The sequence below is a fragment of the Ursus maritimus genome, unplaced genomic scaffold, assembly GCF_017311325.1.
Source record: "Ursus maritimus isolate PB19 unplaced genomic scaffold, ASM1731132v1 scaffold_28, whole genome shotgun sequence".
Taxonomy (NCBI): domain Eukaryota; kingdom Metazoa; phylum Chordata; class Mammalia; order Carnivora; family Ursidae; genus Ursus; species Ursus maritimus.
This window is the reverse complement of record NW_024425341.1, coordinates 4303111-4317062: the sequence shown is the minus strand read 5'-3', so window position 1 is coordinate 4317062 and position 13952 is coordinate 4303111. Positions and strand designations below refer to the sequence as shown.

General features: G+C 37.5%; 1 protein-coding gene across 1 annotated transcript in view; it reads right to left on the bottom strand.

Moving 5' to 3' along the window:
- LOC103677108 (A disintegrin and metallopeptidase domain 3-like) overlaps positions 1–12626 on the bottom strand; it is a 108982-nt gene extending 96356 nt beyond the window's left edge. Inside the window, exons 1-3 of the mRNA XM_040643167.1 lie at positions 12584–12626; positions 11720–11917; positions 11205–11287 (exon numbers count right to left, since the gene is read on the bottom strand). Coding sequence (XP_040499101.1) covers positions 11205–11287; positions 11720–11917; positions 12584–12626 — 324 coding nt within the window. The remainder of the gene's footprint in view (positions 1–11204; positions 11288–11719; positions 11918–12583) is intronic.
- Positions 12627–13952: the final 1326 nt, after the last annotated feature.

Here is a 13952-nt window from a genome sequence, read left to right as displayed (position 1 = left end):
AGTGGGCCCCTCCCCAAGAAGACAAGCACAAACCCCTGTGATGAGGGAACAGAAGGCAAGCTGAAGACAAAGCAGAAGCTGACACCCTGCACCCCCCCCCCCCATGGGATGTATGTGACATTCCTCAGGCACTCCTGGCTGCCCTAAAGGACAAAGAAACTGTCCTTACTACCTACAGCCCATTGACAAGTCCTTGAAACAGGCATAGTGACATTCCTCTAGGACCTCAGCTGCCTGGATGTTAATACTTTCCTAAGGGCAAAAGGCAGTCCTGGCCTGATCCCCTCCCTTCCACCAAGATCCTGTAAGTCTACTTTAACGTATAAAAATTCCTTTGGAAACTTCCTTTATCTCTAACCGCCCACCCCCCCACGATACATGTTGGCAATCATCCCCCAAGCATATGGCCCACCAATATACATCTGAAGGGTCTCATGACTAAGGTTTTATTAGATGGTAATAAATGACCCTTTCCCAACAGTAGCTAGCCCCCTCAAGGTCTTGGAGACCTTGCTTCCAAAATTCCTTAGAGACTAACGCTATCCCTAGCCCCCTCCCCACTTGAGGGTATAAAATAGGCCATTCCTCACAACCCCGGGGCAGCAGCTCTTTCTGCCCATGGGTCCTGTCACCGTGCTTTAATCAACCACCATTTTGCACCAAAGACGTCTCAATAATTCTTTCTTGGTCGTCGGCTCTGGACCCCACCCCACTGAACCTCACGTATGTTCCCCAACCTCAACACCTGCACACACCACATCTACTGACTATAGATTTCTACAAAACTTCAGGTCTCAGGTCTTTTTAAACAAGCAAATAAGAGCACATCTAGTTAAAACTTGCCACACTCTGGCCAAGATCCAAACACCCCCCCCTCACTTCAGGCAAGGAGACTGACCTGAAAGAGCCCCCTAAACACAGCAGCAGAGTGCACCCAGCATACACCAGAGACACTTCCTGAAGTGCCAGGCCCTGGACAGTATGTGACCTCTTCTTCATAAAACCATTACTCTTAGGAGCAGGAAACCTAACTGGCTTTTCAAACACACAGAAGAAGACAGAGACCTAGAGAAAATGCCAAGATGGAGGAATTCATCCCCAAAGAAAAAACAAGAAAAGGTCTCAGCCAGGGATTTAATCAAAGCAGATATAAGTAATATACCTGATCCAGAATTTAAAGCAACAATCATAAGGATACTAGCTGGGTTTGAGAAAAGCATAGAAGACACCAGGGAGTCCCTTACCACAGGGAAAAAAATAGACTTAAAAACCAGTCAGGCCAAAATGAAAAATATAATAACCGAGACTCGAAACTGACTGTGATGAGGGAACAGAAGGCAAGCTAAGGACAAAGCAGAAACTGACACCCCGCAACCCCCCCCCACCATGGGATGTATGTACGTGACATTCCTCAGGCACCCCTGGCTGCCCAAAAGCTAAGGAAAAGTAAAACAAATGGTTAACTAAACAGATCACAATCCTGCAAGACCTGAGTCTCCGTCAGTTTACACATGTCCTAGTGATTTACAAGGAAGAAGCTTTCTTATCAATAGCCTAATTTCCAGAGACCCATAATTCAGTTTCCTGAAGCCCTAACAATACGATCCCCTCCATAAAATTGAGGGAGGCGGAGGCAGAAGGAAATGTAAATAAAATAGAATATCTTTTAAACCTGAAGCCCATTGACAAGGACTTGTGATAGGAGGAATGTAACATTTCTCTGGGAGGCTCCCAACAGTCTTCCTGTTAGTGCCTCATTAGAGGGAGGGACCGCCTTGGCTTGACAATAACCAGAGTTATCCTACGAATGTTCTTTAACATATGAAAATACTTTCTCAACCTCCCTTTTTTCCTTACCTCCCCCAACCCCATGGTAAATAATCAGCCACCCCTCACAACCCCGGTGCAGCAGCTCTTTCTGCTCAGGGGTCCTTGCTTTAATAAACCACCACTTTGCGCCAAAGATGCCTCAAGAATTCTTTATTGGTTGTCGGCTCTGGACTCCACCCCACTGAACCTCACCTATATTCCACAACCTCATCAACTGGATGTGATGACCACTAGGATGGAAGAAGCAGAGGAATGATTACATGGTACAGAAGACAAAAATTTGAAAAAGAATGAAGCTGAAAAGAAGAGGGAAAGAATACAGCACAGGTCCCCTTTTCAGATTAATGGAAGTAACCCTAACTGTAAGAACACTCTTCATCTCCATGTTCTCTTTGGGAATTGCCTCAGCTACAGAGGGTCACCTCACACCAAGTCACAACTTTCTGAGACAGCCCACATTTAATGAGAAGTCCCTCACCTCAACTCCAGATACTGATGGGCCATGCTAGCTTCACACTAAGTTGAGATGTGACTGAGTCTCTGTCTCCCCCTTCTCACTTCCTCCCCTCCCGCTCCACAGGGGCTCATCACAAGAGCATACCCTAAAAAACTGCCTTCACAGGAATCTTCTCAAAGACTACATCCCCAAGAACCCTTATCTGTGACATCATCCTAAAACGTACACGTCCTCCGTGGCATAGCACATTGTCAATGTGGGTACAATTTCCACATTTGCAAAGAATTTGAATTTTGGGTACAGTTTCCTGCATAAGTCATTTTAAACCTTCTCATGTTCAGTCTTCTGGAAGCTTACAGCTTTTGAAAAAGGTGTGTTGAAATCTCCCCAAATTTTTGTGATATTATTTCTTTCTCCTTTAATCCGTAGTTTTTGACCTTACATATTTTAGAGCTGTGTTGTTGGGAACAAACAGATTTAGTGATATCTTCAGGATAAATTGATCATATTATCATTAAGGTACCTTTCATCTCTTGAAGTATTTCTTTAACTTTATCTGCTATTGTTATAGTTGCACGAGCTTACTTTTCACGTTTCACTTTTTTTATTTTTAGCATTTGATCCATTCTGATGTAATATGTAAGTTTTCTACAAAGTTTCATAATCATTTATAATTTAAAGATGCTTTCTGAAGGACAAAAGCAAGTTGCAATTTTCAGAGATTTACTAGTATAAAGATGCCCCTCAAATCATTTATTTCACAATGGGTATTGCTAACAGTAACTGCATAGATGCAAACTAAATGGAACACAAATTGATTTAAGTACTACTTCTTTAGTATCTCTCCTCTTTCTATTGTTTGAGAATAAATCTGTATAATTTCCCTTCTATATTATGGATATTAGGTAGTTAGTGACATCACCATATACCCAAGTTACTCAAAGCAGAAATATGATCTATGTAATAGCTGGTCTACGTATTACCTCTTAAACCCTATTTTTTAAATATTTCTTTTCTTAATTTTTTTATATTTTTAATTACTGAATAAAATGGAAATAATAGGCACCTCTGTGTTATCTGATCCTAAAATGGAATGCTGTAATGTGTAAAACATTAAGTATGATATTAGTTATAGATGGCTTTGGTTGGTACTGCCCTTGTTCCCTGGATCCACTTAAACACACTGAGGCCATTCTCTTCTGAAGAGAAGTATTATATGCATAGTTGGTGAATATGTATGTATGAATGTGTAAGTAATTTTCTAAAATGTTCTTTTGGACACATTCATTGATATTTTAAGATATATTAGTGTGGTAGGTTAATACATTTTTCTACTATTAAGACATCCTTCAACAGAGGAGAAAATCTACTTGGTCATAATGTTCTACAACTATGTGTTGCTTTCACTTTTTAAATATTTAGTTAAATGAAAGGACCTATAATTTCTCTTTCTCATACTTTATTTGTTCCTTGTCAAAGGTACATTAATATTTTTAAAAATTACTAAATGATTGGAAGGATTAGTTAATTTATGTTCTATTCTGTGTTCCAGTCTCTGAAATGGACACATCATCCTTCCTTGAATATTGTCTAAAATTTTAAAACCAGGTCACCTGGGTGGCTTATTCAGTTAAGCATCCGGCTCTTGATTTTGGCTCAGGTCATGATCTCTGGGTCCTGGGATTGAGCTCCACATCAGACTCCATGCTGGGTGTGGAGCTTGCTTAAGATTCTCTCATTCTCTCTCTGCCTCTCCCCTGTGCTTGCTATCTTTCTCCCTCTCCCTCTCTCCCTCTCTCTTTTAAAATAAATAAAAAATAAATAATAAAAACTTAAAACCATTTGACTAATAGGATTTCCTGGCAATTTATTTAATTATTAATTCAAATAAGCTCATTATTTTAGGTGTAATATATAAGCAGGTATTGTATTTCTACCTGTGTCAAAAGAAATTTATTTGGGTAAAATATATAGATATAGATAGATATAGATATAGATAGATATAGACATAGATATATCAAAATTACAGACTTATACCAAACTTACAAATAATCACAAAAATTAAAAATATGAGTGTGCATATATCTAAAAATTAACTCAGTTCAAATTTACTATCTTTGGAAACTGAGGTGGACATTCACCTTCTTAACAATTCTCTGTGCTATCTATAAGTCTCCAAAGAAGAAGACAGATAAAAGGGGGCAAAAAATTTATTTGAAGAAATAATAACTGAAAACATCCCTAATCTAGGGAAGGAAACAGACATCTAGATCCAGAAGGCACAGAGAACTCCCATTAAAGTCAACAAAAGCAGGCCAACACCAAGATATACTGTAATTAAGTTTGCAAAATATAGTAATAAAGAAAAAGCATTTTAAAAGCAGCAAGACAAAAGGAGTCCTTAACTTCCAATGGAAGGCCCATTAAGGCTACTTGGAGATTTCTCAACAGAAACTTGACAGGCCAGAAGAAAGTGGCATGATATATTCAAAGTGCCAAATGGGAATAATCTACATCCAAAGATACTCTATCCAGCAAGGCTATCATTCAGAATAGGAGAGATAAAGAGTATTCCAGAATTTGTGATCACTAAACCAGCCCCGCAAGAAATATTAAAAGGGACTCTTTGAGTGCAAAGGAGAGACCAAAAGTGACAAAAACAAGAAAGGATCAGAAAAATGCCCAGAAACAACACAAAATAAATAATGAAATGGCAATAAATGCATATCTATCAACAATTACTTTGCATGTAAACAGACTAAAAGCTGTTTAAACATAGGTATCAAAATGGATAATAAAACAAGACCATCTATATGCTACCTTCAAGAGATTCATTTTTAGACCTAAAGACACCTACAGAAGAAAAGTAAGGGGATGGAGAAATATTTATCAACCAAATGGATGTCAGAAGAAAGAGTACAATCAGATAAACTAGACTTTAAAACAAAGGCTGTTAACAAGTGGCACCATATCATCATAAAGGATACAATCTGACAGGAGATACAACAATTGTAAATGTTTATGTACTCAACATGGAAACACCAAAATATATAAAACAATAACAAATATTATTTAAGGAACTAACTAATATAACGGAACTATATAAAGGAACTAACTAATAATAATGCAATAACAGTAGAACACTTTAACACCACACACATCAATGGACAGATCAACTAAACAGAAAATCAACGAGGAAACACTGGCTTTGAAAGACACATTGGACGAGATGGACTGAACAGATAAATTCAGAACATTCCATCCTAAAACAGCAGAATAACACATTCTTTTCAAGTGCTCCTGGAATATTCACCAGAATAGATCACATACTAAGTCACAAATTAGGTCACAACATAAACAAAAAGATTGAAATCATATCATGCACCTTTTCTAAGCACAACACTATGAAATCAGAAGTCAATCATCAGAAAAAATCTGGAAACACCACAAATACATGGAGGTTAAAGAACATGCTACTAAGCAATGAATGGATCGACCAGGAAATCAAAGAATAAATTAAAAAAACACATGGCAGAGTAATATTCATACACACACACACACACACACACCCCACATCTTCTTTATCCGTTCATCTGTCGATGGACATCTGGGCTATTTCCATAGTTTAGCTATTGTGGACATTGCTGCTATAAACATTGGGGTGCAGGTGCCCTTTCAGATCACTACATTTGTATCTTTGTGTTATATACCTAGTAGTGCAATTGCTGGGTTGTAGGGTAGCTCTATTTTTAACTTTGAGAGGAACTTCTATACTATTTTCCAGAGTGGCTGTACCAGCTTGCATTCCCACCAGCAGTGTAAGAGCATTCCCCTTTCTCCACATCCTTGCCAACTTTTGCTGTTTCCTGACTTGTTAACGCTAGCCATTCTGACTGGTGTGAGGTGATATCCCACTGTGGTTTTGATTTGTATTTCCAGCCATTAAAAAAAAAAAAAAAAGAAATCTTGCCATATGCAACGATGTGGATGGAACTGGAGGGTATTATGCTAAGTGAAATAAGTCAATCAGAGAAAGACAATTATCATATGATTTCACTTATATGTGGAATTTAAGAAACAAAAGAGCATAGAGGAAGGGAGGGAAAAATAAAATAAGACGTAATCAGAGAGGGAGACAAACCATAAAAGACTCTTAATCATAAGAAACAAACTGAGGGTTGCTGGAGGGGTGGGGAGTGGGGGATGGGATAACAGGGTGATGGGCATTAAAGAAGGCACATGATGTAATGAGCACTGGGTGTTAAATACAACTGATGAATCACTGAACTCTAACTCTGAAACTAGTAATACACTATATGTTAATTGAATTAAAAAAAAAAGATGTGGCGTATATATACAATGCAATATTACTCAGCCATCAAAAAGAATGAAATCTTGCCATTTGCAACAATGTGGATGGAACTAGACGGTATTATGGTAAGTGAAATAAGTCAGACAGAGAAAGACAAATACCATATGATTTCACTCATGTGTGGAATTTAAGAAACAAAACAGATGAACATAAGGGAAGGGAAGGAAAAATAAAATAAGATGAAAATAGAGAGAGAGAGGCAAACCATAAGAGATGCTGAACATTAGGAAACAAACTGAGGGTTGCTGGATGGAGATGGGTAGGGGGATGGGGTAACTGGGTGATAAACATTAAGGAGGGCACTTGATGTAAAGAGCACTGGGTGTTATATCCAACTGATGAATCACTAAACTCAACTGAAACTAATAATACACTATGTGTTAACTAAATTGAATTTAAATTAAAAAAAAAAAACACATGGAAACAAATGAAAATGAAAACACAATAGTCCAAAACCTTTAGGATACAGCCAAAGCAGTCCTAAGAGGGAAGTATACAGCAATACAGGTCTAACCAAAGAAGCAAGAAAAATCTCAAATATACAACCTATCCTTACATCTAAAGGAGCTAGAAAAAGAACAATTGAAGCCTAAAGGCAGCACAAGGAAGGAAAGAGTAAAGAATAGAGCAAAAATAAATGAGACAGAAACTAAAACACACACACACACACACACACACACACACAAACCCAAAAAACAATAGATCCATGAAATCAGAAGCTAGTTCTTTGAAAAACATAATAGAAGTGATAAACTTCTAGCCAGGCTTATCAAAAAGAAAAGAGAAAGCAATCAAATAAATAAATTACAAACAAGGGAGGAAAAATAAGAACCTATGACACAGAAATGCAAACAATTATAAGACAATATTATGAAAAACCATATGCCAACAAATTGGATAACATGGAAGAAATGGACAAATTCCTAGAAATATAAACTACCATAAATGAAACAGGAAGATACAGAAAACTTAAGCAGACCAATAACCAGCAATGCAATTGAGTCAGTAGTCGAAAAACTCCCAACAAACAAAATTCCAGGGAAGGATGGCTTCGCAGGCAAATTCTACCCAACGTTTAAAGAAGAGTCAATACTTATTCTTCTCAAACAATTCAAAAAAGTAGAAAAGGAAGGAAAACTTCCAAATTCATTCTATGAGGCCAGCATTACCCTGATATAAAAACCAGATAAAGACTCCAGTAATAAAGAGATGTTTAGGCCAATATCCCTGATGAACATGGATGTAAAAATTCTCAATAACATACTAGCAAACCAAATTCAACAATACATTAAAGAAATCATTCACCACAAGCAAGTAGGATTTATTCCTGGGCTAGAAGAGTGGTTCACTATTTGCAAATCAATCAATGTGATACACTACATTAATAAAAGAATGGATAGGAACAGTATGATCCTCTCAAGAGATGCAGAAAAAGCATTTGACAAAGTACAATTATCCATTCATGATAAAAACCCTCAACAAAGTAAGTTTAAAGAGGACATACTTCAACATAATAAAGGTCATATATGAAAAACCCATAGCTAAGTATCATCCTCAATGGGGAAAAACTGAGAGCTTTTCCTATACAGTCAGGAAAAGACAGGGATGTTCACTCTCACCACTCTTATTTAACATAGTACTGGAAGTCCTAGCCTCAGCAATCAGAAAACAAAAAGAATTAAAAGGCATCCAAACTGGCAAAGAAGAAGTAAAACTTTCACTATTTGCAGATGACATGACACTCTATATAAAAAAACCCCAAAAGACTCCACCAAAAAATTGCTAGAACTCATACACAAATTCAGTGAAGTAGCAGGATACAAAATTAATTTACAGAAATCTGTTGCATTTCTATACAGCAATAATGACACAGCAGAAAGAGAAATTAAGGAATTGATCCAATTTAAAACTGCACCAAAAAGCCATAAGATACTGAGGAATAAACCTGACCAAGGTGAAAGACCTATACCCTGAAAACTATAAAATACTGATGAAAGAAATTGAAGATGACACAAAGAAATGGAAAGATATTCCATGCTCATGGATTGGAAGAACAAACATTATTAAAATGCCTATACTACCCAAAGCAATCTACACATTTGATGCAATCCCTGTTAAAATACCAACAGCACTTTTTCACAGAGCTAAAAGAAACAATCCTAAAATTTGCACAGAACCACAAAAGACCCCCAACTAGCCAAAACAACCTTGAAAAAGAAAAGCAAAGCTGGAGGCATCACAATTCCAGACTTCAAGTTATATTACAAAGCTGTAGTGATTAAAACAGAAACAGACATGTAGATCAGTAGAATAGACAACCCAGAAGTAACCCACAATTATATGGTCAATTAATCTTCAACAAAGCAGGAAAAAATATCCAATGGGAAAAACACAGTTTCTTCAACAATGGTATTGAAAAAATTCAACAGCAACATGCAAAAGAATGAAACAGGACCACTTTCTTAAACCACACACAAAAATAAACTCAAAATCAATTAAAGATCTAAATGTGAGAACTGAAACCATAAAAATTCTAGAAGAGAACACAGACAGCAGCCTCTCTGACATCTGCCATAGCAACTTCTTTCTAGATATTTCTCCTGAAGCAAGAGAAACAAAAGCAAAACCAAACTACTGGGACTTAGCCAAAATTAAAAACTTCTGCTTGCTCAGTGAAGGAAACAATCAACAAAAGTAAAAGGCAACCTACGGAATGGGAAAAAAAAATGTTTGCAAATGACATATCTCATAAAGGGTTAGTATCTAAAATATATAAAGAACTTATCAAACTCAACACCCAAAAAACAACCATCCAATTAAAAAATACGCAGAAGACATGAATAGACATTTCTCCATAGAACACATCCAGATGGCCAAAAAATACATGAAAAGATGGTCAACATCACTCATCACTCAGGGAAATGCAAATCAAAACGAGATATCACCTCACACCTATCAGAATGGCTAAAATCAACAACACAAAAAAACAACAGGTATTAGAGAGAATGTGGAGAAAGGAGAACCCTCTTGTACTGTTAGTGGGAATTCAAACTAGTGAAGCCACTACGGAAAACAGTATGGAATATCCTCAAAAAGTTAAAAATATAACTACCTATGATCCAGGAATTGCACTATTAGTTATTTACCCAAAGGATACAAAAAATACTAATTCAAAGGGATACATGCACCCTTACATTTACAGCAGCTTTATCCACAATAGCCAAATTATGGAAATAGCCCAAGTGTCCATCGATTGATGAATGGCTAAAGAAGCTGTACACACACACACAAGGAATATTATTCAGCCATAAAAAAGAATGACATCTTGGCATTTGCAAGGACATAGATGGAGCTAGAGATTAATAAACTAAGGAAAGTAAGTCAGAGAAAGACAAATACCACATGATTTCACTTATATGTGGAACTTAAGAAACAAAACAAAAGAGCAAAGTGGGGGTAAAAAGACAGAGAAAGCGCAAATCAGGAAACAAACTCTTAAATTATAGAGAACAAACTGATGGTTACCATTGGGGAGGTGGATGGGGGAAAGGGTTAAACAGGTGATGGGGATTAAGGAGCGCACTTGTGATGAACACTGGGTGTTGTATGGAAGTGTTGAATCACTATATTGTGCACCTGAAACAAATATTACACTGCATGCTAACTGGAATCTAAATAAAAATTTATATAAATAAATTATATATATATACATATATATAAAATACATATGTATTTATAAAAATATAAATAAAATGGGTACAAATTATATGTCAAAGAAATGTCACAGAAATTATACTTAATGAATCATTCATAAAAATCACACCAACATGAAGAGCTTTACCATTAAAAAACATTCTGTGCTAATTAGAGTTGACAATGTATGTTTTATTTTAATCAGATTAGAAATATCGGTACTTTCCTTTTAACAAAGATTTATATATGTAAATATACTCAAATATGGTCATGAAGTTCTTTATATATTATCATTTTAAAATCATGTTACAAGGTACATTTTATTGTGACCTCACTTACAAAGAATATTCAAATGTCCCTATTTTCTAGACAAATAGTCCAGTGACTGTATTTTGTGTGATAGGGATTTGGGGAACTTTTTTCCCGAGTCTGTATTTTAAAGTAGTTTCATAATGTTCATATATTATTTAACGAATAAAAAAAAAATCAAAACTCTTGCTTTCATTCAGACAGAAGGACTCTTTAACACAATAAATAGAGCATAAAATTTCAAAGGGATAGGCATGAATTGATTTGGGTCATGTAGTCCAATAAAAATAAAATATTCATTTTAAAAAAGGGATTTCCACAGGATGCCTGGGTGGCTCAATTGGTTAAGCACCTGAATCTTGATTTCAGCTCAGGTCACAATTTCCCATCCAGAGATGGAGCCCCCATTAACTTCTGCCCTCAGTAGGGAGCATGCTTAAGATTCTCACTTTTCCTCTGTCTCTGTCCCTCCCCCTTAACTCGCACACTCTGTCACAAAAATAAGTATAAAAGTACAACTTAAAAAACGGATTTCTTAATTACATGCGTTTCTGAAACTTCACCGTCGCTGCTGTTTGTCCCAATCTTCCGCGGCACTGTAATTTGTAGAAGTGATGTTTCAGGACCTACAGCAAGGAAAACATGTGTGAGCATTCCCCAGTGCCTGGCAGCGTCCTTATTCTTCACTTGTCCTCTCACATCACGTCACTCTTCCAACTTAACCACTTTGGAGCGTGACCCTCCACCATCCAGAGCCTTTTGGGACATGTTGACCTCAGCCCCAGCAGCAAAGAAGCGCTGCTCTGGAGGCCCCACCTCCCAGAAGATGTGCGCCCTCTCCTCCAAGTGCAGAGTCAGGCAAGTGAGAGGCAACTGTCCCAGTCCCGCTCTGAGCCCTCCAAGCAGCAGGCCCAGGAGGATCTGACTCTAGGCGAGCTCTGACAAGACGCTGGGCTCTCCCCGGCCAGACCCGGGGTTCTGGAGCGAGGTTCTGGGGCCCGCCACGCCCAGAGGCTCTGCGACAAGTGGCCCTCTATGGAGCAGGGTCCTTCACTCACGAGGGCCCGCGGAGGTCAGCCGGCCCAGGCCTGAGAGGATCTGGGTGGGGCTGGGGTTGGGGGCTCCAGCTGCGGAAGCGGGGGAGGGGGGCGCGGCGGCTCCGCCCACCCCGCCCCCTCTGCGGACCCACGCGCGCAGCCGCAGCCGCAGTCCTGGAGGCACACGCCGGGCTTTCCTGCTGCCCACGGGGTGTTGGGCTTTATTTTTCAAAACACAGACATTGGAAGCACATTCAAGAGTGATGTAAGGGTCATAAAGTGCATTTTCTCCTTTGGAAATGGGCTATTTGCTGATGAAGTGTTTAGCAATGTTAATAGTCCACGTGGTAGTTTCTGGCGCAATGGCTGAATTACTGTAGTGAAGGAAAACAGAAAATGGAAATTCGCCATGTGTTTAGTAGCAGACAGATGCCTGTTTTAACCATATCTACTTCTGGATTTCTAATTTAAGTCTCAGGTCAAAACAAATACACATACGTGCACAGAGATAAAGAGTGTAAAAAAAAATTAGTACTAAACCAATTCTGTGGTAGATAGCTTTGTTTCTTAGAAAACTCTTTGGTTAAGGAAACTAAATAAAAAGCTAAATATGAAATGGATGTATTTATGTGTTTTAATCCCTCCGTATGGAATTGCAATTTAAATATCAGGCAAAAAATCCAAAAAAGAAATCACAACTATGAAATGATCCTGTAAGAACAATTTTATTTTCCCATTATTTATTTATTGCATTGTGTATAACTTGGCTTCTTAGGAAAATCTGTGGCTAGCGAAAGGTTAAACGTAAATTTTTTTCCCCCATCAGTATGACATTCACACCGGCAAAGGGAATAACCTGGAAAGAACTTTCAGTTTTTGGCTTACTGTGCAAGTTGATGACTGCATAATTTCCATTTTGCAAAGACATTTTTGTCAGACAATTCTTTTTTTTTTTTTTCTTTAAAGACTTTATTTATTTCAAAGAGAGAGAGAGAGAAATTGAGAGAGAAAGCCTAAGGGAGGATCACTGGGGGAGGAGAGGGAAAGAAGACTCCAGGTTGAGTGTGGAGCCCAAAAAGGGCTCCATCCTGGACCCTGAGATCATGACCTGAGTGGAAACCAAGAGTCTGATGTTCAACTGACTGAGCCACCCAGGCATCCCTGCCAGACAATTCTTGAGTTGTCCTTCCATGGAATACTTTTGCTTGCATTCCTTTCATATAATATTTATCCACAAAACCAAATGATTTTGTTTTCTCAGTCTAAAAAAAGAAAAAAAATTAAATGGCGAAAGCTAGCCTTTTAAAAATACATATTCTTGGGGCACTTGGGTGGATCAGTGGGTTAAGTGTCTGCCTTTGTCTCAGGTCATGATCCTGGGTCCTGGGATTGAACCCAGAGTCGGGCTTCCTGCACAGGGAGCCTGCTTCTCCCTCTCCCTCTGCTGCTCCCCCTGCTTGTGCTCTGTCTCTGGCTCTCTCTCTCTCTCAAAAAAAATAAAATCTTTTAAAAAATTAAAGTATGTATTCTTTTTTCATGCTTTTCCAAAATCTAACTTTAGTGTCTATCAAGAAAATATTCTTACAGGTAACAAATGATAACAGAAGAAACTTCCAAATAACAATTCTGCATATTTCACTAAAGTGTTTATAGCCTAATCATTTATTCTTGTTGTGAAGCACATTGTATACCATATTCATTTATTTGATTATTTCTATCTACCTTAAAATTAGTATTTTTATCTTTTTACCAACTTATGTTAAACTTGATGGAATTAACATATCAAGATTAATTATGTTGCTCTTAAGGTAGTTTCTTCCTGATTGTTTATAACCTGATCAAATTTTTGAAGTCTAATATATATGTCAGTTGAGGCATGGTAACTATTAACATTGTCCATGATTCTACCAAAAATCATTGTTCAGCAAGAAACCAAAAGGAGAAATATGCATTTATTATTTAAATTCATTACTGTATTTCCATTGTTGGTATTGACTGTTCATTTTTAATGAGCATAATTTATGGACATTCAAATTATTTGAATTTAATACAGTTGTTTTTTACATGCTTATTACAAGCCTGGAACTAGACAGATTTCAAAATATATGTGACAACATCCATGTCTCCAGTACCACAGAAACTAACAGAAAACTGAACGTACAAACGATGCCACAGCTAGAAAGAAAAATTCTCTGTTACAGGGATATTCCAAATTCTCTCATAATATAACTAAGATAATTATGTTTCCTCTACA